General features: G+C 43.2%; 1 protein-coding gene across 1 annotated transcript in view; it reads right to left on the bottom strand.

The window, feature by feature from the left end:
• Man2a1 (mannosidase alpha class 2A member 1) overlaps positions 1-24530 on the bottom strand; it is a 156337-nt gene that overhangs the window by 89955 nt on the left and 41852 nt on the right. Inside the window, exons 5-7 of the mRNA XM_005077169.4 lie at positions 13624-13751; positions 4089-4262; positions 488-674 (exon numbers count right to left, since the gene is read on the bottom strand). Coding sequence (XP_005077226.1) covers positions 488-674; positions 4089-4262; positions 13624-13751 — 489 coding nt within the window. The remainder of the gene's footprint in view (positions 1-487; positions 675-4088; positions 4263-13623; positions 13752-24530) is intronic.

The following is a 24530-nucleotide window of genomic DNA, read 5'->3' on the forward strand; positions in this document are numbered from 1 at the left end:
TAAATCAAAAACATCAGAAAGATGCAAAGTTGCATTCGCCCGAGCCGTGCATAGTCACCATTATTGAAATTGTTATTAAGTAAGAGATAATTATACTCTTCATGTGCTCCATTTCAATAAATGTGTTTTTGAGGTCGAGTTGCTTTTCTTACCCATTTGTACAATGGGAACCAAAAGTCTCATTATCAACAGAAGTGTATGAAATCAATCAAACACAGTAGAAGGCTTTTATAGTGAGTATAAGGAGATGGTAATGACAGCATATTATAGGTTAGCACTGCATATTGATCCACCATTGCTCACTTGCCACCGCACTCTAACACCAAAAGGTATGGTCGCGGTGTTGGCACTTTGAAGTTGCATGGGATCTGGTTTGATTGAGTAACTCTGAGGATAATGCTGGCTGTCAACACCCACTTGCTTGACCCTTCAACAACTCAGAGTAGCCACGGTGTTCTTGATGTCTTACAAAACGCATAATTAATACCTGCTTTGGACATTTCCAGGAGATATTGCTTCTGGCGGCACTCCCCAGGGACAGCCGTATCTGCCTCCAGGAAGCCGTTTAAAGTCGAACTGGCAGCATATTTTGGGGTCGGGTCCACAGGTGTGCGGGATGTCATAGCTGTAGAAGGGCATCATGTGACACAACACGTCCGTGACAGATCCCAGGTCTGCAATAACAAGTCAACACGCTTCTGTCCACAAGACTGCTTCTCCCCAGAGCTACCCAAATGCCATTACTTCATGCAAATCTAGGTGACGCCGCAAGCTGTGCCCTACATCGGCAGCCACTCTCATACCCCAGAAGCATTTCACAGCCACAGCCGAAGGAAGATCTGTAGCTCACCCTCATTCACCTCTTCTGCCTAGCAGAACAGAAATGGAAAAGTCCCTGACGAACCAGCAATTGCTGACCTGGAGGACACCACCTGAGCAAAAGTAAAAGTTACAGCTGGCTCATGCAAAATCATGACCTTTGTGCACCCCGGGCTGCCAGCCTCCGTAAATCTGTTCCTAGGGACACATGGTGACAGTTCCATCAGCCAGAGAGGCCAGGTGAGAAACTGAGTAAGAGGGGAGCTGAAGGAACAAAGAAGAAAGGATGGGCAGGGAGTAGGAAGCCCTGGACAAGGGCCAGTTCCCCCCAGCAGGAGAGAAAGTGGAACCCTGCAAAGTTCATGGAGTCTCCCCTGCTGCTCCCCAGGGTTCATGGAGTCTCCCCCGCTGCTCCCCAGGGCTCATGGAGTCTCTCCTGCTGCTCCCCAGGGCTCATGGAGTCTCTCCTGCTGCTCCCCAGGGCTCATGGAGTCTCTCCTGCTGCTCCCCAGGGTTCATGGAGTCTCCCCCACTGCTCCCCAGGGTTCATGGAGTCTCCCCCGCTGCTCCCCAGGGCTCATGGAGTCTCTCCTGCTGCTCCCCAGGGTTCATGGAGTCTCTCCTGCTGCACCCCAGGAGTGAGTCAGTGGCATTTTCCATCACAGAGGATGCACAGGAAAGGGGGAATTTCCAGTTCAAAAATCAAGGCAAACCAAAACGGTATGGAAACGAAGCACTCCCTACTGACAGAGAGTTGTGTTTTAGTTAGGAGCTCACTGTCATGGTGAGACTTCCACCTCAACAGTCAGAAGCCGACCTCGCAGGGGACTACGGTTTGTGAGATGACGCTACGCATTGACGGCCCCTGCTTTTCTGTATGTGTGCATTTCCAGTTTCTACAGTGGTGTTGCTTCTCTAATAAAGACAACGCGATCAACACGTATTTTTAACTGTGAGAATAACTGTTTCATTAAGAATAAAACACATACAAGCTCCACCTAATTTGAAAACATCTTTCTTGAGCCGCTACATTCTCAAGCCTATCAGAGAAGTCCTAACCACTTTTAACCTCTTCTTTGGCAAAATTTTAAACTATTCAAAGACCTGTGTTTCTGTCCTATACACTGCAAGTGTCAATGACCCCCAAGTGTGACACCAAGGACAATGGCCACAAATGCTTGATGCAGGCATGCAGCCGGCCACGAGTCCCAGAAGAGGGAGTGTTAACTCCAACTCTGTTCTTCTGACCAAGACATGGACCCAGCACCTTTCCTACCCACCGCCATGCGACAGCTTATTTTACATAGCTCAGTCTCCTGCATCTGGCTGTGTCTATACTGTACTAAATCAAAATATAACTGTCTTATACACAGGATATTTTCTATATTCTGTCCTAACTGTGGAAAACACATAAAACTACTCAATAACTTCTCGCCAACTGATAATTCTAAGCAACTTGAAACATGCCAATCATTTAAGCAAAGCTTCTTCAAATTACTCCTCATTAAGGAAGCTTCACTTTGTAACAGACAAGAGATTAGTACAGAAAACCACAACCAATCAAAATGAAGAGTTGTGGGGCCCTGTCCCTTTGGATACAGCTACAAAACACTCCTGCACTAGGCCTCAGGGACACTGTGGAAGAAGGGGTAAAAAGACTCTGAGGGCCAGAAGAGCAGAGAGTTTGCCATGAGACTGTGCCGACCGATGAAACAAAGTCTAAGCCCCGACTGCCCAAACGAGATCTGAACATGGAGGACACCAGTGGGCATGGGAAAAGGCTAAGGGCCTCAAAACCCTACACAAAGAGCTACACACAACTGTGGAATGCTGAGAGAGGGAGGAATCATCTTTCCGAGGAAGAGCGTACAAACCGATGATTCAATACCAAATGGTCACCCCTGAAAACATGCATACATGTAACGTTGTACAGATAGTGCAGGTGATATTTTAAAAATATACATATATTAATATGTGTATGCAATAACAATTAATGAAAAGAGGACATTAACTTGAAAGAGAGCAAGCAGGGTAAATGGAAGAGTCTGGAAGGAGGCGGGGGAAGGGAGAAATGCTTCAATATACTATAATCTCAAAAACTAAAACCCAGTCTCCTCCAGAGAAAATTGGGTAAAATTTGCCTCAATTTGTCTTCATACAAGAAGGACGCAGACTCCTTGGGAGGATAGGTTCAAGGTCAATTCGAGGGAATTCTTGTAAGACACAGAGACAAGAGAGAAGGACGGAAGACTAGCTGGGTATGAGACCTGCAACTGTACAAGTTCTAAGGCATGCTCAACCTCCTGAGAAAACAGAGCTTTTCCACTACACCAGAGAGGAATCAGAAGCTGTAGCAATACTAAAGCTGTACCTATTTGCTTCTGTCGGTCATAAAAATAACTTTACAGTTTTCCAGACATGAACTGACATCAATGTTTATAATAATCTTGACACAATACAATGGAAAATAACTGCCCTATAACAAAAACTATCTTTAATCAGTGTGATGTTCAAGGCCTACACTAAAGCTAATACCCACTGTGGAATGGTGATTTCAATGAGAATGGTCTCACAGGCTCATGCATTTGAATACGTGGTCCCAGCTGAAACTTTTTGGCAAGGATGAGGGGGTGTGGCATCACAGCAGGGGTGTGGCGTTACTGCAGGGGTGTGGTGTTACTGCAGGGGTGTGGCGTTACTGCAGGAGGTGTGGCGTCACTGCAGGAGATGTGGTGTCACTGCAGGGGTGTGGCATTACTGGAGGAGGTATGGCATCACTGCAGGAGGTGTGGCAACACTGCAGGGGTGTGCCATCACTTCAGAGGTGTGGCGTTACTGCAGGGGTATGGCATCACTGCAGGAGGTGCAGTGTTGTTGGAGGTTTGCCAATGCCATTCCAGTTGGCTCACTGTTTTGTGTTTATGTCTCAAGATGTAGGTTCCCAGCTAGTGCTCCAGGACCATGTCAGCCTGCCCGATGCCATGCCCCCCACCACGCACTACCCCCACCCCCTCATCCCCCACCCCATCATCTTCATGGATTCTAACCCTCTGGAACCATGAGCCCCAACAAACATTTTCTTTTATGAGCTGCCTTGGTCTTGGTGTCTCTTTATAGCAATATGAAAGTAACTAAGACACCCACACTGGTGTAAGTCCAGAACCCCTGTGAGAGTACAGCTCCCTCAAGTGGAATCATCGGCTTTCATCAGATACGACACACCCCAAAATGCTATGTACCCCAATTCTGTCTCCAAAAATTCTACATACCCCAATTCTGCCTCCAAAAGAACTCCAGAGATTTTTGCAGTGAGAAGTGTTTTTTCACTGCATAATGGACTCTCTGGATGAGCATGTGTGAAAACCCAGCGAGTTTCAGAAGATAAGCCATTGTGGGTGAATGTCCAAAAGGATCTATGGCCCAACCTGATCGAGGTTTCACTCCTGTTGACGAAGAAAAGAAGTGTTAGTTTTCTTTTGTTTTAATGGTAAGTGGAATAAAAAGAAGTTAACGGCACATTGAGACACATCAGAATTCCAGTCTCCTGGGCTTGAAGATAAAGGGAACACTCATTACCCCACCTCACAGCTATGACTAAGTGACTGCCAACCACTGGAGGTAGACCAGTAAGTACTCAGTCTGCCGTTTGGGGCTAGAAAAGCCAGGAACGGGCTGATCTGTCAGTTCAAGTGATACTTCCAAATCTCAACAGTCAGCCACTAACACCTTCAACCAGCCCAACATCATCATATCACACAGAGGCAGAATGATTGAAATAACTGTCCCGATGGTCCACTGAGCCTTCATGCACTCTGATGCTCTTCCTTTCTCTGCCTACATTGAGGTCAATGGATACTCCACTCGAGACTCAGAGCAGGTATAAGAGGCATCAGCTAAAACGTGTCTCTGTTTCACAGAGGATAAATGTGACAAAAATAAATAAATGCACAGGTTAGAGTTAATGAGACAAGAATATTCATTTAGCATTATACAAATCTGATCATTCGGCTAGTCAAGACTCTCCAAGAAGTCTATTTACAGTGTAAAACTTAGCATAACTAATAGAGCTGTGCAAAGGTTTTTCCTTTTTTTTTTCAAGCATCTGTTTGGCATTCACACACATTTACAATTATAAGGGGCCCGAGGGCTACACGAATGAGTTGAGGCTGATCCTGGCTTGAGTAGCAAAGTTATCATTCAAATAGCTACGACCCACAGTACCTCACGAGACAGGAGAAAAAGGAACCTTACTGAGTAATTCTAAAGTACACAAGAAGCAGCAAAGGAGACTGAGAAGGAAAAGTAAACTCATACAAGACACAAGTAAGTCAAAATACACACACACACACACACACACACACACACACACACACACACACACCGTTGGTGAGGAGTAGGATGGTTATTATTCTTGGTGTGTCTCCTATAAATTTATTATATTTCACTTTTAATTGTGCTGGCTAGCTTTATGTCAGCTTGACACAAGCTGTAGTCATGTGAGGAGGAAACCTCATCGGAGAAAATGCCTCCATAAGATTGGGCTGCAGGGAGACCGTAGGACATTTTCTTAATTAGTGATTGATGACGGAGGGCCTAGCCCATTGTGAGTGGACCCCTGGGCTGCTGGTCCTGGGTTCTGTAAGAAAGCTGGCTGAACAACAAACCAGTGAGCAGCACCCCTCCATAGCCTCTGCATCAGGTCCTGCCTCCAAGTTCCTCCCTGTTTGAGTTCCTGTCCTGACTTCCTTCATAATGACTAGTGATATGGAAGTGTAAGCTTAGTTAATAAACCCTTTTCTCCCCAAGTTGCTTTTGGTCATGTTGTTTCATCATGGCAATAGTAAACCTAAGATATTAATTATTCACATATCTAGGGAGCGTATGTGGACATATGTGTGGGTACCAGTGGAGTCCAGAAGAACATGTTAGGTCCCCTGGAGCTGGGACTACAGGTGGTGGTAAGCTATCCAGCGTGGTTCTGTGACCCATCTGGGGCCTCTGGAAGGGCAGTCACTGCTCTTAACTGTCCCCACCTACAAACTATTAATTAGAAAGAAAAAACTTGAATAAAGAAGTTTAGCAGATACCTTAAACTGATCAAGGTTAGCATTGTCAACAATGATACAGGGAGATATCGCGTGCCTCTCATAAGATGTAGGGGGTAGCAGAATCGTCAGATTACTAGCCAGAGTATAAATTACAGCAATCACTCAACCCAAACCCCAAGAAACAAATTCAGACTGACAGACGTTTCCCCAAACTGCCTTGTACTCTTCAAAATACTGCGGTCAAGAAACCAAGAAAAGCTGAGGAAATGCAAGATTAAAGAAAACTAAGAGATGTGACAACTGAACATAACCCATGACCCTTGACTCCGCGTGAGGGACAGTTGCTATATACAGGGTGATGGGGTAGCTGAGACGTTCTGGATGCAGTCCAAGAATTGGATTGTCCTGTTGCATCACTACTAATACTTCTGGTTTGACAACTATCTTCTAATTACAAAAGGAAGTGTCCTGATTTCTGAGCAAATACACCATCAACTCTCTAGAGATAGACAAAAGCGTCTTTGACTTACCATCATGTGGTTCATCAAAACACACACACACACACACACACGCGCGCGCGCGCGTGCGCACACACACACGAACCTATGTTCACAATATATGGCAGTCCTTCCCAAGTAATGCCCTAGTTTATTTTGTGAGTTTGAAACATAAGGAGCAAGTATCATCACAAATAAAGGGAAAGGTAAGATGATAAGTAAGTAGGCTGTCAAATCTCAGAGAAGTCAGCATCCGTCAATACAGAACTCCAGCACCATTGGTGATTTTTTTTCCCCTAAGGAAATCACTGCAACCACAGAACAACTACCTGCAATGGAAAAGGGAACCCAGAATATAAAAAGAATGAAAAGAAGATGCAAACTGCATTAAAAAAAAATCTTTCTATAAAAGGTAGTAAGGGCTGAATTCCAGAACCTGACAGGATTTTCCTTGGCATTAGAAAAATAATTTCTTTTTTTAAGGGTAAGAGGCAGGTTCAGGAGTATATAAAAACCCAAACCTTTATAATAAAAATGATTAGGAAATTCAGATTATTATAGAAGTATATGTCACAGACAGTTACAAATCATGTTTCTTCTTCATTCTGCTGGTGTTACTGTCTTACTTTTCAACACAGAATACCAACTATTTATATAAGTATTGTTTATTACAGAGATTATTACATATAATTATTACTTTATATTATAAATAATTAAAAGGTTGAATTTCTCATAAAGCAATTTTAATTAACATTTTAGATAGAAATATTTTAGATGTGGTCAAGACCAGGCTGGTGAAACTCACGGAAACAGTTGACCTGAACAAGGGGGAGCTCATGGACCCCAGACTGATAGCTGGGAAACCAACATAACACTGTTCCAGACCCCCTGAACGAGGATGACAGTTAGGAGGTCTGGACAATCTATGGGGCCTCTGGTAGTCAATCAGTATTTATTCCTTGGTACATGAATGGACTCTTGGAGCCCATTTCACATAGAGGGATGCTCTCTCAGTCTAGACACATGGGAGAGGGCCTAGGCCCTGCTCCAAATGATATGACAGACTCTGAAGATCCCCTGTGGAAGACCTCACCCTCCCTAGGGAGCAGAAAGGGAATGGGATAAGGGGTCTGTGGGGGGCAGGGGAGGAGGGAAGGGAGAGGGAACTGGGATTGACGTGTAAAACAAGCTTGATTCTAATTTAAATTAAAAAATGGAAAAAATACGTTATAAAAAAGAAATACTTTAGATGGAAATTTTCTAGCATTATTAAAAAAACCTAACTCCAACAGAAAGCCCTGCAGGAATAAACTATTGCTGTAAAGTTTTCAAATGCCCATAAAAGTTTTGGAACATATAAAGGGTGGGATGCTGACTAGTTATTACATTAAATATCATAAACCAATAAATAATTCACACAAATGTAGCACATTAAGAGAGAAATCTAATCTCACTTATGAAAACAAATATAAAAATCATAAAACAAAAAATCACTACACAGATTGAACTCCACAGCACCCAAGCCGGAAGGGACTCACTTTGAAGTCAATGACTTTTTAATTGAGTAAACTGCCATCACCCTCAGAACAAGTTAGAAGACCCACATAACCTTAATAGATATCTGAAAGAAATGCAGTACGTACTGTAAATTGAAAAGTACTAAAGAGAATTTCCTCAGCGCTATTAAAAAATCTACATATTTAGTATCTTTAAGCAACTTCATTGAATATATGAAATAACAAAGGCAAGTGTCACTATTATCATGTGACTGTTAACATGTGACTATTAACATGTGACTACTACAGAAGGTTTGAATAAAGCAAACAGATATATTGATTTAAATACTAACTATATTAGACAGATAATTTTCATTTTTAAGGTAGGACATATTTACTATATGTGATAAATTACAGAAAATGTTAGCAGTAATAAAAAGAGAAAGTGAATTCATCACAGACATACACATCAAAAGTTGTCTTAAATACTAGTATTAAGCAGTTAAAAGAAACAAGAAAGGTGCTGTCATGACTAGTGTTCATTGTAGACTTGGCACATTCTAAAGCGCCTGGGTGATAGGCCTTGCTGTATCTGTGCGGGACTGTCTCAACCGTGTTAACTGACGGCAATGGCGAAGGCACCTCTTTGTTGCAGTTAGGACCTGGGCTATGCGTGTGGACAATGTAGGTCGAACACAAGTTGGCACTTGCTGCTCTCTTCTGACTGTGGATTCAAAGGGAACAACTGCTTCAACCCTGACTCCTCAACTTCCCCATCGTGACGGACTGCAACACGGGACCATGAGCTAAAATTAATCCTTTCTCCCATGAGTTGCCCTGTCAGAATATTTTATCACAGCAACAGAAGGAGAAACTAAAACGGGAGTCACTAAAAGTAAAAGAACACAGGCTGGCAAGATGGCTCAGTGGGTAAAGCATTCACTGTGCCAGCCTGAAGACCCGAGTCCAACCAGAACTCATGGTGGGTGAGAGCATAGTCCTGAAAGTTGTCTTCTGACTACCACACACACTATGGTGCACACACATCTGCACACACCCACACCACACACACATACACACACATCTCTCTCTCACACACACACACCCCATCTCTCTCTTTCTCACACACACACACCACATCTCTCTCTCACACACACACACACCACATCTCTCTCTCACATACACACACACCCCATCTCTCTCTTTCTCACACACACACACCACATCTCTCTCTCACACACACACACACCACATCTCTCTCTCACATACACACACCCCCCATCTCTCTCTCTCTCTCTCTCTCTCACACACACACACACACACACACACACACACACACACAGGGGAGGGGGTGGACGTACATAGATAGATAGAGAGGTAGTAACAAAATCTTAAAACAACAAATGAACAATTACAAAACGGCAGAAAAAAATGTCATACTCGTGTGTGTGTGTGTGTGTGTGTGTGTGTGTGTGTGTGATGGCTCAGATTCTAAGCAAAGAACACACAAAGGTGACAACCCAATTAAAAAGAGACTCAAAAAATTCAAAATAAGCAAATGATGGGCAGTAAACACAAAAATGTGCTCAACATCCTTGGCTGTGAAATAAATGCAAGTTGAAACAGAAAAATCATTTTATCTCTACTGGAATTGTTAAATTGCTACTTGAAAAGACTAGCATTAGAAATGTTGGCAAAAACATGGAACAAATTCATTTCTGGTTGAGAGTACAATAGTAAAAGCACTTTGAAGAGCTTTGCTGTACCTATGAAGTTAAACACAATGTATCTAGCGATTCTATTCCCTGTGTTTATCAATGATAATGACATGTGCTTTACAAACAACTGGAACATAAGTGTATGTGAAAGCCTGTGTCATTCAGCCAGCCCCCTAAAAGCACACTACAGACATTCAACAGGGGTCTGGTTTAGAAACCAGACCCTATTCAGCCATGAGAAGGAGTGAGTTGACAATACATGCAAGAACCAAACACAAAAACCAGTCACTACGGTTCTTTACTGTAGTGGAAGGATATGCAACAGCTATACAAAAATCAACACACTGGGTTATATACACTACCCATAACTACTCTCAAATGAGACGAGGAAAATAAATCCCATCTACAATGGCAGATAACAATGTAAAACAGCTAGAACCAAATTCAACAAAGAAACAAAAGATAAAAGCTATGAAAACATTACAGAGGGAAATTAAAGATTTACATGCACAGAAACATAGCTCCTGTTCGTGTAACTGGATTTGGTGTGGTTAATGGCAATGTTTCTAGTTTGGCCAACATATTCCACACATTCCCACCAAAGTCATAACTTATATTTATTTACTTCTATTCTATGTATGAGTGTTTTACCTACCTATAAAGTATGTGCACAAGTTGCATGAAGTGCCCAAGGAGGCCAGAAGAGAGCAACAGATGCCCTGGAACCAGAGTTACAAGCAGTTGTGAATCAACAGTTTGGCCCGGACTTTACCATGTAAACCAAGATGATTTCAAACTCCCGATTCCTCTGCCTCCAACTCCTGCATGCTGGGACTACAGAGGTACACCACCATGGCCAGTTTATACGATGCTAGAACTTGAGTCCGATGCCTTGTGCATGCTAAGTACTCTACCTACTGAGCCATGTCCCCAAGCACAGTCAGTAGTTCTACAAATATTAAGTGATCTAACATTCATGGAAAAACACACACACATGAGTAAGACAAGTTTTTTCTTTAAGTTGGGATGATCAGGATCCTGAATACATAATAAAGATAACATGGAAACTGGCATGAGGGTAGACACTGTCAGCCAGAATGCCAGAACAATTCAACAGGGCTGTTAGGACAAAGGGGCATCACCGCACAAAACAACGAATGTGGAATTCTACCCACATCACATATACAGGCTAACTGAAAGAGGATCACAGACACAAAACCTAACCCCAAAAATTATCAGTAAGAAAACTAAGCCAAGGCCTTGGTTTAGACAATGTCTTCTTACTATGTCATCAAAACCACAAGTGACAAAGGGCCAGGAAATCAGACATAATTGGGCAGAAAACTGACCCTGACCAGAATATGCAGACTTTTCTTGGCCTAAGCATTATTTATATAGCACTGCATTTTTTGTAATATAATAGAGACTGATTTAAAGTATGTGGGAACAAGTAAGTGTAGTTGTTTTATGTATATACTACATTATTTTATTGAAGGCACCTTGTATTTTGATATCTGTGGGGAATTCTAGAACCAATCCCCAGAGCTTATACTCAAAAAGGTTAGTGGGAGTCTAGGACAGAGGCAGGGAAGTTACAAGAAAGGTGGCCACTAATGGATATGAGGTTTGCTGTTTAGATGAACATGTATAAGTGTCAAGTCTGTGAGCATGACACACCACCAAATTGCAGATTTTAAACAAGTGCACCTCATTATATGTAAACCTGTCTGAATCAAGTTCTAAGACAAAATTATACTGGACATAGAAACTAGATACAAAGGAGTATGCTGTGAATCCATAAGTGAGCTCTTCAAAAGACAAAATGCACCTGTAGAAACAGGAAGGAGAGAGATGAGGGGACAAGAGAGCACCCTCAAGTGACGTATGAAATGAGTAGTATGTGTATCTGTCAAAACTCACCAAACTCTACGTTTGAGATTATACACTGTAAGTCACATTTCAACAAAAGCTGAACATTAAAATCCACAAGTGAGGTGTGGTGGCTTGATACTATTAGGAGGTGTGGCCATGTTGGAATGGATGTGGCTTTGTTGGAGAAAGTGTGTCACTGGAGGCGGGCTTTGAAGTCTCAGATATGCTCAAGCCACACCCAGTGTCTCAGTTCACTCCCTGTAGCCTGCAAGTCAAGATGTAGGACTCTTGGCTACTTCTCCAGCACCATGTCTGCCCGCACACAGCCATACTCCCCGCCATGACGTGAAAATGTAAGCCACCCCAATTAAATGCTTTCCTTTGTTCATGGTGTTTTTTCACAGCAGTAGAAACCGTGACTAGGACATGAGGTTTCTATTCAGTGACTCTCTTGGCTTATGACCTATCTCAGTATTTAAGGAAAGGGGACATCGTTCATAGGTCTGTAAGCTTCCCCTCATCCCCACACAATCACCCAGGTGTGCTGACTTGTTAAAATCTGACTCTCAGAAGAGTGTCACATAGCCTTGATTTAGGACAGAGAGAGAAAGGACAGAATAAAAGCATCAGAAATAAAGGTACATGGAACCAAGTCCAGAGGAGGAAACCTGGTATGCTCCAAAGAGTCTGCCCTGAATACACATAGTTCTAGCACCAAATTCTAAGAGCACGTGTGACATGCCATCCACTGAGAAACTCATCGAACATTCAGTGCCCAGGATTCCCACTGGGAGCTGCTCACACAAGCAAGCACGCACACACACATACACACACACACACACACACACACACACACACACACACAAAGGTGTCAGGTTCCTGAAGGAAGCAAATGAAAAGACACAATATACTTTAAAAGGCAACAGGTCATTCTCATTTAAAAACTGTTACTGTGCCCAGTAACAGCCAAGGGCAGACACACAAGCTAGGCCTCTGAGGTTAGAATCTCAACCCAGCTAGAACAAAGCCTTTCTCACAGATAAAAGTATTGGCAATGTATTCTCCAAGCTTTGAAAAACAATTACCACCACAACAGTGGTATAGGAAGAGAAAAAAGTTAAAAAAGTGTTAGTAACTGGTATATGTGGAAGCTTTCAAGGAGTTCTTTGCAGTAGATTTAAGACCTTGTAAGAATAAAAGGAAAGAAATCATTATAATGTGAGCTTTTTTATCCCTAACAGAGAAAAAATAAATAATAAATTATCTAGAAATAACTTCAATAAAAATCACGAATGCTTATCATAAAGAAAAGGTAAAAGGCATACTAAGATACAAAATATTTGCAAAGAGCTTCATGCCATGTTACAAAATGCACATATCAGGCAGAAGAAGGTATCAATTTATTCTAGGTTTTAGTGAGTTGTAGAGAATGCTGTCAGCCCAACAGCCTCCTCCTGCAGATGAACCTTCCCCATGGGTCCAGCCAAACAAAGGACCTACTATCACAGTTTAGGTGTACACCTACAATTCCATCTCCCTGGAGACCACGGCCATTGAAACAAGTCCTGTCTGTACTTCAGTGATAGGCACGTGACTCATTAAATCAATGCAATAAAATATTAAGAACACCTTTTCGTATTTGATGAACTGGGTGGTAGGGGAGTATTTCTGCTACCTAGGACCATCTTGCACAGTGCTTAGAAAACCCAGAGTAAAGACAAATCACAAACAAGATGTGCCCGAGGAAACTCTCTGGACAGTGTATGTTACATGTGCTGGATGGAGCCATGCTTGGAGCTACTGTAACACCTCTATCTCCAGAATTCTCCGTGATACAATAAATGTCTTTACTTTTCCTTTTCCAGCACCCTCATTCTGGATCAATCTAATACGGTTTTGCCTCCTGTGATCACGACTTAACTAACATGTAATTAAAATAGTAAACTTCCAAACAAATGAAACAAGCCAATAAATAATAAGATATAAAGAAATATCAATGGCTATAAATGGAATTATTATATGCCTATATAATTAAGATAATAACCTAATAAATACAATTAATGAAGAATAAATTATTCAACAATTACTAGGACTGTTAGCCCAGATTCCCTAAGTGCATATTCCTAAAACAGCCTAAATGAAGAAGAAAAAAAAACAAAACAAGAATACATACCTAGATTTTTTTCCAGCCATTGATGCCCTTCAATTAGTTGGTCAATTAAGGCAAAATAATGTGCAGTGGCTTCATCGGGCATAACCCAGCCACCTGTCACAATCTCGAGCTGACCACTCTGCAGTAAACTAGGGAGAAAACAATAGAGTTAAGGTAACAACAGTAACAAAGTTCCAAGAAGAAACAGAAAAACATCAACATTTAAGATCAGTCTTTACAAGTGGCCTGTACCTAAGGGGGGGGGCATTTCTTTTCAAACAAGTCACTGAGCTTCAACTCCAGCCCCCAGGGATGAAGCACCCATGGAAAGGATCTTGGGTGACTCTTGTTTTCCCAGGACACGTTTTCCATGAAGGTAGAATAGCAAAAGTCCTCATGTCGGGAGTTCCAGGGCTGATTTCTGAATCTCACAGAGCACTCAACAAGTGCTCTGCTCAGGCAATGTGCCTGGTGATTCCTGGAGGACTCTCATGTCAAGGATGGCCTCTGCTTCGATGGACCAGTATCAAAAAGGGGCATTTGCCTGTTCGCAGGACACTGTCGGGTAAATTAAGCACACTGCTCGGTAAATGCAGTAATGAAGCTTCAGTTTTAGTAAAATGTGGGCAGCACTGCCTTTCTTAAGGACTGTTGAAAGCTATGCCACTACTGTTGTCGGTGGAGAATTCCTTCACAGTAAAACCGTGCAAAACAGTGATCACCAATTGTTGATCATTGACAACTCTTTTTTCTTTTGTTTCTCCAATGTCACAGACTGTCCGTTCAGAGCCAGGAAGCTTTTATAAGTGTTCATCAAGACATGACCAAAAAAGAAAGAAAGGGAAAAAGCTGGAATTTCTAAAAGCTGAGTTTATTTAAGAACACAATTAAGGCCAAGACTACTGTACCTCTCCCATCTTATGGACAATGGCCTTTCATTTAGTCAATTCTTTTGCTCTGACCCGTATGTCTAGCTTTGCCAACTCCAGAGGCTGTGTGAATTTGACCTTTGGACCTCAAAATCAGAGGTCAGTAACCTGAGATGTAAGTACGGGCTGGAACTTAATCCCTGATAATTAAATGTGGGCATATTTTCAATTTCATTATTTCACTCTCCTAATAAACACATATTTTGAACATTTCCAGATATGCTTGCTTAAAATAAAATTATTTGATGGACTTGACTAGACAGAAACTTCAAGTTAGTAAGAACTAAAATGAAATGAAGGAAAATAATTATTCCAAAGATGGAACTTTCCTTTTTAATTTATATCAGTTTGTTTTGCTAGAAACTCCTATCCTATAGGCCTGAATGTTCTCCAGGAACAGTCACCCAAGGACAGCATTATACGTTATACACAACAGGGAGATTCTACAGCTGCATTTGTTAGTGAGAAGTCCCCTTCCTCGGGAGCCTCGGGTGCTACTTGAAGGTATTCTGAGTTCTTATCTGTACACAGTGACTACTATAAAGACAGCCTCTTTTTTACAAAAACATTATCAGGCAATTTCACACTGCTCCTCCCCATCAGCCTGGATGATTACAGGTACCTTGGTGTCTCAACTGAAGTATAACTTACCCAGAAGTGTCCAAGAGTCCCTGAGCAATTCAGCACTCCCCTCTACCTCCTCACAACACGACAACATAGCCTTTATCACTAACCAAAGTGGCCTGTTTATTCCTGTCTGCTGTCTGCCCCTCCCTCCCACCCAGCAACAGAACAAGCATCAAGAGAACCATCCTTCAGGGTGTCCAACACTGAGAACCCTGCCTTTGAGGAACAGTTAGTTCATGCATGACACTTAGGCACAGTCCATGAGACTTTCCGTTTAATATTAGTAACTAACAAGTAGTTTAAATTGGGATAAAGTCAATTATAATGGAGTTTCAATAATGTAGACATTATTGAAGAGGAGGAAATAAGGTTCATAAAAACGTATCTGTGAGAAATCAAGATACAGTTGGGACTGCTAGTGGGAGTGCCAACTGGTTCAGCCACTTTGGAAATCAGTATGGAGATTCCTCAGAAAAATGGGAATAAACCTACCACAAGACCCAGCAACTCCACTCTTAGGCATATATCCAAAAGATGCCCATTCATACAACAAAGATGTCTGTTCCACTATGTTCATAGCAGCTTTATTTGTAATAGCCAGAACTTGGAAGCAACCTAGATGCCCCTCACCCGAAGAGTGGAAACATTAATGTAATTTTTGAAAAGTTATATCTGATTTTTTTTACCAAAATAAATCTGGAGAATAAAAAAAAAAAAAGAAAACCAATTGGAGAGTCAAAGGTCAGGTGGGAAGATGAGTGGGAATGGGAGTGATGAGAAATGTTAAGAGAAATAAATCCATGAAAAAATATCTAGAAAAGCATCAAGAATCAAACCCTGCCCTTATAGTTCATAAAAAGTATTAAAGTCACTGTAACTATGACAGAATAGACAGAAAGTAGGTCAGACAATCAAGATGAGAAGTGTATTGCTCAAATACAGACATTAAAACAGGCATCAGAGTGATTGAAAGAGAAATCATATGAGAAAGCTAAGATCATGGCATGAAAACCCAGGGACTTCCTATGAGACAGTGTCTCGTGCATGCCTTTAAGTCAACCTGCATAAGTCGGCCAAAACCAGAACAAGAGCAGGCCAGAAGAAGAGCAGTTTTAGTGTATCTTAGCATAGTTTATCCAGACAAGAAAGAAAACAGTGTGAATCTTAAATCTGCAGCCGCGGCCGAAGTCCTACCACAGGGACGGGACTAATCAGGTTAGCGAGTTCACCTATTCTGCGGCAGCGTCTGTTTTCCAACTGTGTGAGGCTTTGAACCATCCACAAGAATAGGAAAAACCGGATTATAAAACCAAGTTTCTCAAGGTCAGGAAGGTTTGGCTAGACATAAATACTTCCTGACGTAGACAAAATAACCTGCCATGCAACATTTCACCGTTATCAACAAGAACAGAAGAAATACAACGAATCGATGAGTCTGAAAAAGTATCCCACTTAAAATCCCAATTGTTTGCAGTCACATAAAAGTTAACAAGACAGTGTAACTGTACTTTCTAATATAAAAAGAAAAATAACGGGAAATCCTATATCTACAGAAATGTTTACTTAGATAGCATGCATGTACTCAGAGCTCAGCAGCATCAAATGGAGCATTTCTGTAAAAAGCAGAGGGACAATCAAACATATGCTTGCCTGCCACGTGAACTCTACACTCATCCTACTGGAGGGCTCTCCGCTCTCTGGCAAACTTTCCGATATACATGTCATAGTCTTAACTAGTAAACATAGACCTTCATGCAAACGTAAGGGGAGGACACCTGCCTAGCAAATTCAAAAGCCCAGGAGCTAGCCCTAACTTTCCAAATCACCAAAGCCCACACTTGGGTTTTACAATGGTGGCTAGCTGCCTGGTAGAGGACATTAACCAGAGAGAGCTCTCGTTTCTACTTCAATGCTGGGGAATTCCATATAAGATGCTTTAAGGAAATTACTGATCAAAAATAAGCCGAGTGTGTCTGTCACTGCTCATTTTGCCCAAGACACAGATTTTACACTTCAGAATTTACTGCAGTGCTCAAGAAGCAGTAAGTCATTTTTATTGAGTGTCATGTCTTCCTCCATGTAGACTCATCAGACAGACATTTGCAATTTGGTCACACACAGAAGGGCACACTCAAAGAGCTTTCCTCCCTAATGGGGAAATTGTTACAGACAACTTAGTAGCAAACAATGCATCATTTAGCAAGCTTCAAAGATTCACAAATTAATTTCACAGGAGAAAATGAGATGAATTTGTAATTATGCATGGGGGAAATATGAAATAATGTAAGATGACATACTGGTTTTCATTCTTAGACACAAAATTAGTCAAATGGAAAAGTAAAATAAGATGGTGTCTCCCAAAGAATCAACTGATGCCCTCAAGGCCTCTGATAATCAGATCGACTGATGCAAACTCCTTTTGAGAGCAGTATCTGGCAGGAGAGCACGGATAAGACTTGTTTAAACCTCTATAGGATAAGCCTGGATCCTTCCATTTTCTAGTGTTCTGGATGCCAGACTTCAAAGATTGAGTATAAGAGGAAAATACAAAATGAGTCTCCTCCATCATTCCTTCCCTCCCCCAGCTTGTCACCAATGTCCTACCAGCCTAAACCATCTTCCCTTCTACCACTGGTCTAACTAGCTCTCACCAAGTCACTATTAGCCATCACATCCTACCCAACTCAACAAAGCTATCACCTTTCAGAAACTCTAAGACCCTCCCTCATAACATCTGTAACTGAAATTAATAATACATCTGCATATTTGCTATCTGTTTCCTCTGATAAGCATGAGCTCCAGGAGGGCAGGGATTCCATCTGTTGAACACTGAACACTTAGGAGTTCCTACCAATGTAAAAGTATAAGAAAAGGGTACCAATAACACTAGAGGAAACCGAAGAACAAGGGTCAGAGACTTCAGAAATAACTGATCTCTGCAAAAGAAAAAGGAATGTAACCAGAAGGAAATACAAGCTGAACGGAAAGTGGCCCTGCCATGTCTGAACCAATCAGATTACAGAGACCAGAGGTTGCATAACACTTTAGGAAGCCCGAGATGTGTGGAAACAGGCACTCACACATGCTAACGCCAGGATTCATCCAGCTGTAGACAGCATATCTATCCAGAGTCGCTCAGAAGAGTCAGAAAGTCTCAACCCTGAGATAAAAGACAGGCTCTGCATTAGAAATAAACTACAGGGTCACCCACGGGCAGTGTTGAAGCAAGCCTTTTCATCAAAGACTTTCTAAAATGTCTTCAAGATATGTTTTTCAAGGCTGGGCATGGTGGCACACACCTTTAATCCCAGTACTGGAGAGGAAGAGGCAGGAGAATCTCTGTGAGTGTGAGGCCAGCCTGGTCTACAGAATGAGTTCCAGGAAAGCCAGGGCTACACAGAGAAACCCTGTCTCAAAAAACAAAAACAAGGATACCATCTTACTCCTGTCAGAATGGCTAAAATCAAAAACACCAATGACAATTTATGCTGGAGAGGTTGTGGTGAAAGGGGAACACTCCTCCATTGCTGGACAGCCACTTTGGAAATCAGTATGGAGATTCCTCAGAAAAATGGGAATCAGTCTACTACAAGACTACTACAATTCCACTCTTAGGCATGTACACAAAAGATGCCCATTCATACAACAAGGATGTCTGTTCCACTATGTTCATAGCAACATTATTTGTAATAGCCAGAACTTGGAAGCAACCTAGATGCCCCTCAACCGAAGAGTGGATAGAGAAAATGTGGTACATTTACACAATGGAGTACTATTCAGCAGAAAAAAACAATGGAATCCTGAAATTTGCAGGCAAATGGATGGCACTAGAAGAAACCATCCTGAGTGAGGTAACCCAGTCACAAAAAGAGAAACAGGGCATGTACTCTCTCATATATGGATTTTAGACATACATCTGGGGAGTGCCAGCCTACAATCCCATGGCCAGAGAGTCTGGGAAAGGAATCCAGCATGGGATTGATCAAGACCCCCTGAATGTGGGTGTCAGTGAGGAGGCCTAGGTAATCTATTGAGCCTTGGGTAGTAGATCAGTATTTATCCCTCGCATACAAATGGACTTTGGACTCCCATCCAACAATGAGAGGTGCACTCTCACCCTGAACTCTTGGGGGAGGGTCTAGGCCCTGCCCTGGATGAAATGACAGACTATAGACACACCCATGGAGGGCCTCACCCTCCCTGGGGAAATGAGGGGGATATGGGGGGGAGGGCACGGGAGGAGGGGAGGAAAAGGGAGAGGGACCTGGAATTGACATGTGAAGCAACCTTTTTTCTAATTTAAATTTAAAAATAAAATATATAAAAAGATTTTGACTTGAACAAAAAAAAACGATGTGTATTTCATTAACTCATCTTTTATTGACAAGTAGTATTTTATTTTCTTAATCCACCATCTTACTGGTGGATATCTGAAATATTTCCAGGCTGCTGTGAAAACGTAAGCACAAATCTTTTTTGTGGGTATGATTTCACTCCTCTCAGTTTCTAGATCGGCTCCTCACACACCAGGTGTAGGTTCACTTGGAAAACACTTTAGAAGCCACTGCTTTCAGCTCCCAGCAGCAACTCACTGGTGTGCCCTCGCTGCACTTCTCCCTGCCGAGGCTGCCCTCCACCTTTTACACTGAACAGACTAGAACAGTGGCCTCTGTCCTCTTCTGCAATATCCTCTGCGCCCACCAATCTCCAGGTATCTGAGGTGCCATGTTCTTGTCAACCTGCGGCCTTTAACCCCAGCTTTCTCCTCAGAACCTAGAACTCCTTCCCCAGCCTCCCACACTGTCTTCTTGACTGGCCAGTTTTAGTCACCCGAATACTATATGCTTCCAAACTCTAGACAAAACAACGGCTTCTTACAACAGTGTGTTTAACTGTGCCCTGCCTGTTCCCTGAGGGCTTACCGTGGAAGCTAGCACAGTAAACAGTTGTTGGATGAATAACACAGTAAGTAGGGGTAGGCTTCTGAGATGAGGTCATATTTTACCTGAGCCACGGAAAGATTAGATATGAAATTACCCAATGCATAAAACAACAATGTGTACATGAGGACGCCGAAAGTCTAGGGTCACGCCAGCCTGAAAGTTACTGAGGCATGCTTAAGGGCAAAAGCTAAGACGGGACGCAATCAGGGACAGACGCAGACACCTGGGGAGAAAGCTGAGCAAGAGCCCAGTGTCAAAGACAGCTGGCACCTCCTGACCTCGAATGTGGCTGCGGCACCTTAGAGGACAGAAGCAACACGTTGAGGACACTGTTGGTGACAGGAAGCACTCAGAAGGGGCGGGGCTGGCAGCGGAAGACACGGGAGGGGAAAGGGAAGTCTCTGCCCAAGGATGCTGACTCAGCAGAACAGACAAGGATTTGGACCTAAATGGCCATGGCCCTAAGGCAGGTTGGAAAACAGAGGCCAAGAGCACTGAGTTCAAGGACATCACTGCCACTCGGATCCTTTCTTCGTGCCTGGTAGAAGACAAAGGGCCTCACGGAGGAACACTAAGACCTCCGAGGCCTTCACATGCCTGGCACACACCACACACCAGACAGGTTTTGGATCCTACCAGATCACTAATCAGGGAAGGCAAAGGAAGTCAAGGTTGGGCTTTAGACCGGGAAGTACTTCCCGGGCCACAGCACTCTTGAGGCAGAGGTGGGCAGATCTCTGTGAGCTCAAGGCCAGCCTGGTATCACAGCAAGTTCCAAGACAATCAGGCCTACATAAAGACCCTATCTCAAAACACACACACACACTCACACAAAACAATGAATGGACATTCCCAAATACAGAGAGGTCACAGAGGTGCGGTGGAGTGTCCCCTCACAGGTGAGGAGCTGAGCAGAGAAATTCTAGGAATTTCTAGATGTTGATGAATAACACACTGATTGGCCAGTAGCCAGGTAGGAAGGATAGGCAGGGCTACCAGACAAGGAGACTTCTGGGGAGAGAACGCATACAGAAGTCAACAGAGAGACACCATGTGGCTACTACTGGGAAGATAAGACTCCAGGCATTCTCCGGTGTGATAAGGCCATGTAGATTAATAGAAATGGGTTAATAGTTAAGAGAGAGCTGGTCAGTAAGAAGCCTGAGCCATTGACCAAACAGTTTATAATTAACATAAGTCTCCTCTGTGTGTTTATTTGGAGCTAAGGGCAGTGGGGCCAGGTGGGACAGAAACCTCCCTCTACAGAGGAAGAACCCAGGAGAGCAGCTGCTTCCCGTCAGTGCTCTGACATCTGGTGAAACACTACAGGCCCTACACACAATCCCATCTTGCTTTAAATGTCACAAGACACACTAACTTCACACTGCTCTGTAAATTCTACAGCAGCCTTTGGTTGAACACCATAAAACCTGAGCTGTGTAAATGTGGACTAAATGAGTCTCTGTAAGAGCATTACCCGGCCATTCTTCTGGGAAAACCCAAAGTGTGCATCCGCTAAGTCTTAGTACTTAAGCAAGTAGTGGCAAATGTTTCTGAGCTCCATGAAATGTCCACTTAAGTACTAGGCTAGAGAAATATAACGGGAGGCTTAAAATATCAAATGACGAGATACACCTTCTAAAAATAGTAATGAACCCACAAATATGATAAAAATACAAAGCCTGCGCTGTGTACACAGCAGACATGAAATACAATTTCACACACACACACACACACACACACACAGTGAGACTGATTATGAGTAAGCACACGGTATTCCAGGTTCCAGCCACACAGTGGGCTTCTGCTAAACGCTGGTCAGGACAGCAAACCAGATGCAGCATATTATTGGTTGTTCCACTGTTCAGAGCCCAGGGAGGAGCAGAACCAGGCAAAGGAAATGAGAAGGGCAACACTCGACAGAATCAGACATCAGTCAGCGCTTCAGATTCCAATGGGGGATGGACAACAGGCAGTATTCAAACACATAGGGCCCAGAAGAGCCAAGTCTGAAGCCAGAAAGGTAAACAAAGCACGTGTGCGTGGCCAGAAAACATGCTGATGACTTCATGGAAAGGAGTTTCTTTAAATCCTCCAGACTCATGATCCAGAGGGCACCGCGACTATAATTGATTAAATTACTCTGAATTAAAAAAAGCAGTAGAGACTCGATGTGGTTTGCATGGATCTCTCCTTAGTTAAGGTGATTTTCATTTTTAAGGTTATGAAACTGGGTGCTGCGCCACTGTGCGGGAGACTGCAATAAGTCATTGCTAGCATCCTTTACGGGATCGCGCTGCTGTTTCGGGTAAGTTCCTGCATCAACTGGTTCTCTTCCAGGGACAAGAAAAGCTTCAGTGGACTCTGCTAGAATCCAGATGCCTAGCAGGCAGCAGCTAACTCCGACATTTAGGGTTAGGTATTTGAACTTTAGTTCATCTTCATAAAGTGAGGGAGAAAGTCATGACACAAACATCACAGCAGGTGCCAAAAAAATCTTATCAGTCACCTACTTAGCACTAGCTAAGAACTTCAAATATTGTGAACCAAAATCTGAAGATATATTAAGTTGGCTACAAAATGCACAGGTGCAGCCTATATTCAGACAACAAGCACTATGGGTGCTCTGATCAAGTGAGAAAATAAAAGTTATTGCTCTAGATTAATGGTTCTCAACCTGTGGGTCACAACCCCTTCCCAGGGGTTGCCTAAGATCAATAGAAAACACAGGTATTTACATTATAATTCATTACAGCCACAAAATTAGTTATGAAGTAGCAATGAGAATGTTATGGTTGGGAGTCACCCCACATGAGGAACTGTATTAAAGGGTCGTAGCATTATAAAGCTTGAGAACCATTGCTCGAAATCCATAGTCAGTTGGCAGAAGGGAATACAAGTGAGCATTTTCAGCCAGAAGACAATTTCGGCAAACTAAAATAAAGCCAAAACTCAACTTTCTGAAACAGCTATTCGACATTTTTTTGGTCTGCCAGATAGCACCATTGCCCATCAAGTCCTTTACTTCCCAATGTAAGATGAACTTAAGCTTGCAAAAGATGAGCAGACAGAGAGCTGCGTTCCTATTTGAATCCCGTCCCCAATTACCGTTCTCTGTCTTGAATATTGAGTTGAATCGTATGAAGCAGGCATTTTTGCACATATCAAAAATAGTTAGATAGCAACATTTTTGGATGGTTCAGCCTGAGTGAAGTGAACAAGAAGCAAAGAAAAGATAAAGACAGAAACACAGGAGGAGGAATGAAGAAGGGACCATGCAAATGCTGTGACGTTGGCAGCATCTCGCACAGCATGGGGAAATGTAAAATAAATTCAACTCTAAACCCACTGCTGACTCTATGGGAAACTAGACAGTCCTCTGCCAAGAATGAGAATTCTCAGAGGCTCCGGTGCAGTCCCTGCAAGCCAGGATGGCGAGAAAGCCCGCTCTCTGACCTTCCTCCCCACGGGCATTGATGCTACCAGGAACCATCCAAGCCATCCAAACCTACCACCGTGGTTTCTCTGTACTTCAGAAACGATTAGAAAATGATAATCAGCGGAGGAAAATTGATTCATTTACAGTTTGTCCAGAACTAGAGAGAGAAAGCCTCTACCTTCCCAGGGTTAGTGCCCTGGTTCCACAGGACAAACACCGCGTCTTCTTTACCTTCATGAGGCGTCAGACCTGTACGAAGTCTCTCCTCCCTGGGAGCGAGTTCCTGTGCAGCCCTAGAGCTTCAGCCGTCCCTCTACCAGCTGGGAAGCTTCAGGGTCTCACTTCACTGCCTGCAAGCCCTGACCAGCACATGTGGAATCCAAGCACCCCTCACTTTACCAAACACAGCAGGCAGCAAGCACAGCCTAAAGTACCTGTACCCCACCTGCCTCACCCTGGACACAGTCACCTCTCCTACTGACTTACAGGTGACACCATACACAGAAATGCCAGAGGCAGGAGGCCAGGCCAGCTTCAGGGGCTCAGTGTCGTCACCACAGAAAAGAGAAGAGCAGCAGGAAGAGGTGTCTACCCCAGGTCTTCTCAACAACACGGCTCCCCAGTTCCCACCTCCTCTGAGCCAGAATCCTGACTCAAACACTCTTCCAGGATTCCTTTCCCCAACAAAGGAGCAAGGGGTGGCGGTGGGGGCGGGTGCCATCCAGCTTTCTCAGAAAGGAAACTGTGTTGGGGGAGCATCCTTGGGCACGAACCATCAAGGGCAAGGCTAACCACACACTCAAGGATGCGCTGGAGGAAAATGAGGTCAGGACGGTCCACAGGACCACAGCACAGCACAGGGAAGCACAGACTCGGCTGACACACACACACACACACACACACACACACACACACACATGCGTGCACACACACACACACGGGTGCACACACACACACACACACACACACACACCATCTGTCAACCCTCAT

This window comes from Mesocricetus auratus, unplaced genomic scaffold (assembly GCF_017639785.1).
Source record: "Mesocricetus auratus isolate SY011 unplaced genomic scaffold, BCM_Maur_2.0 Super-Scaffold_100010, whole genome shotgun sequence".
NCBI lineage: Eukaryota > Metazoa > Chordata > Mammalia > Rodentia > Cricetidae > Mesocricetus > Mesocricetus auratus.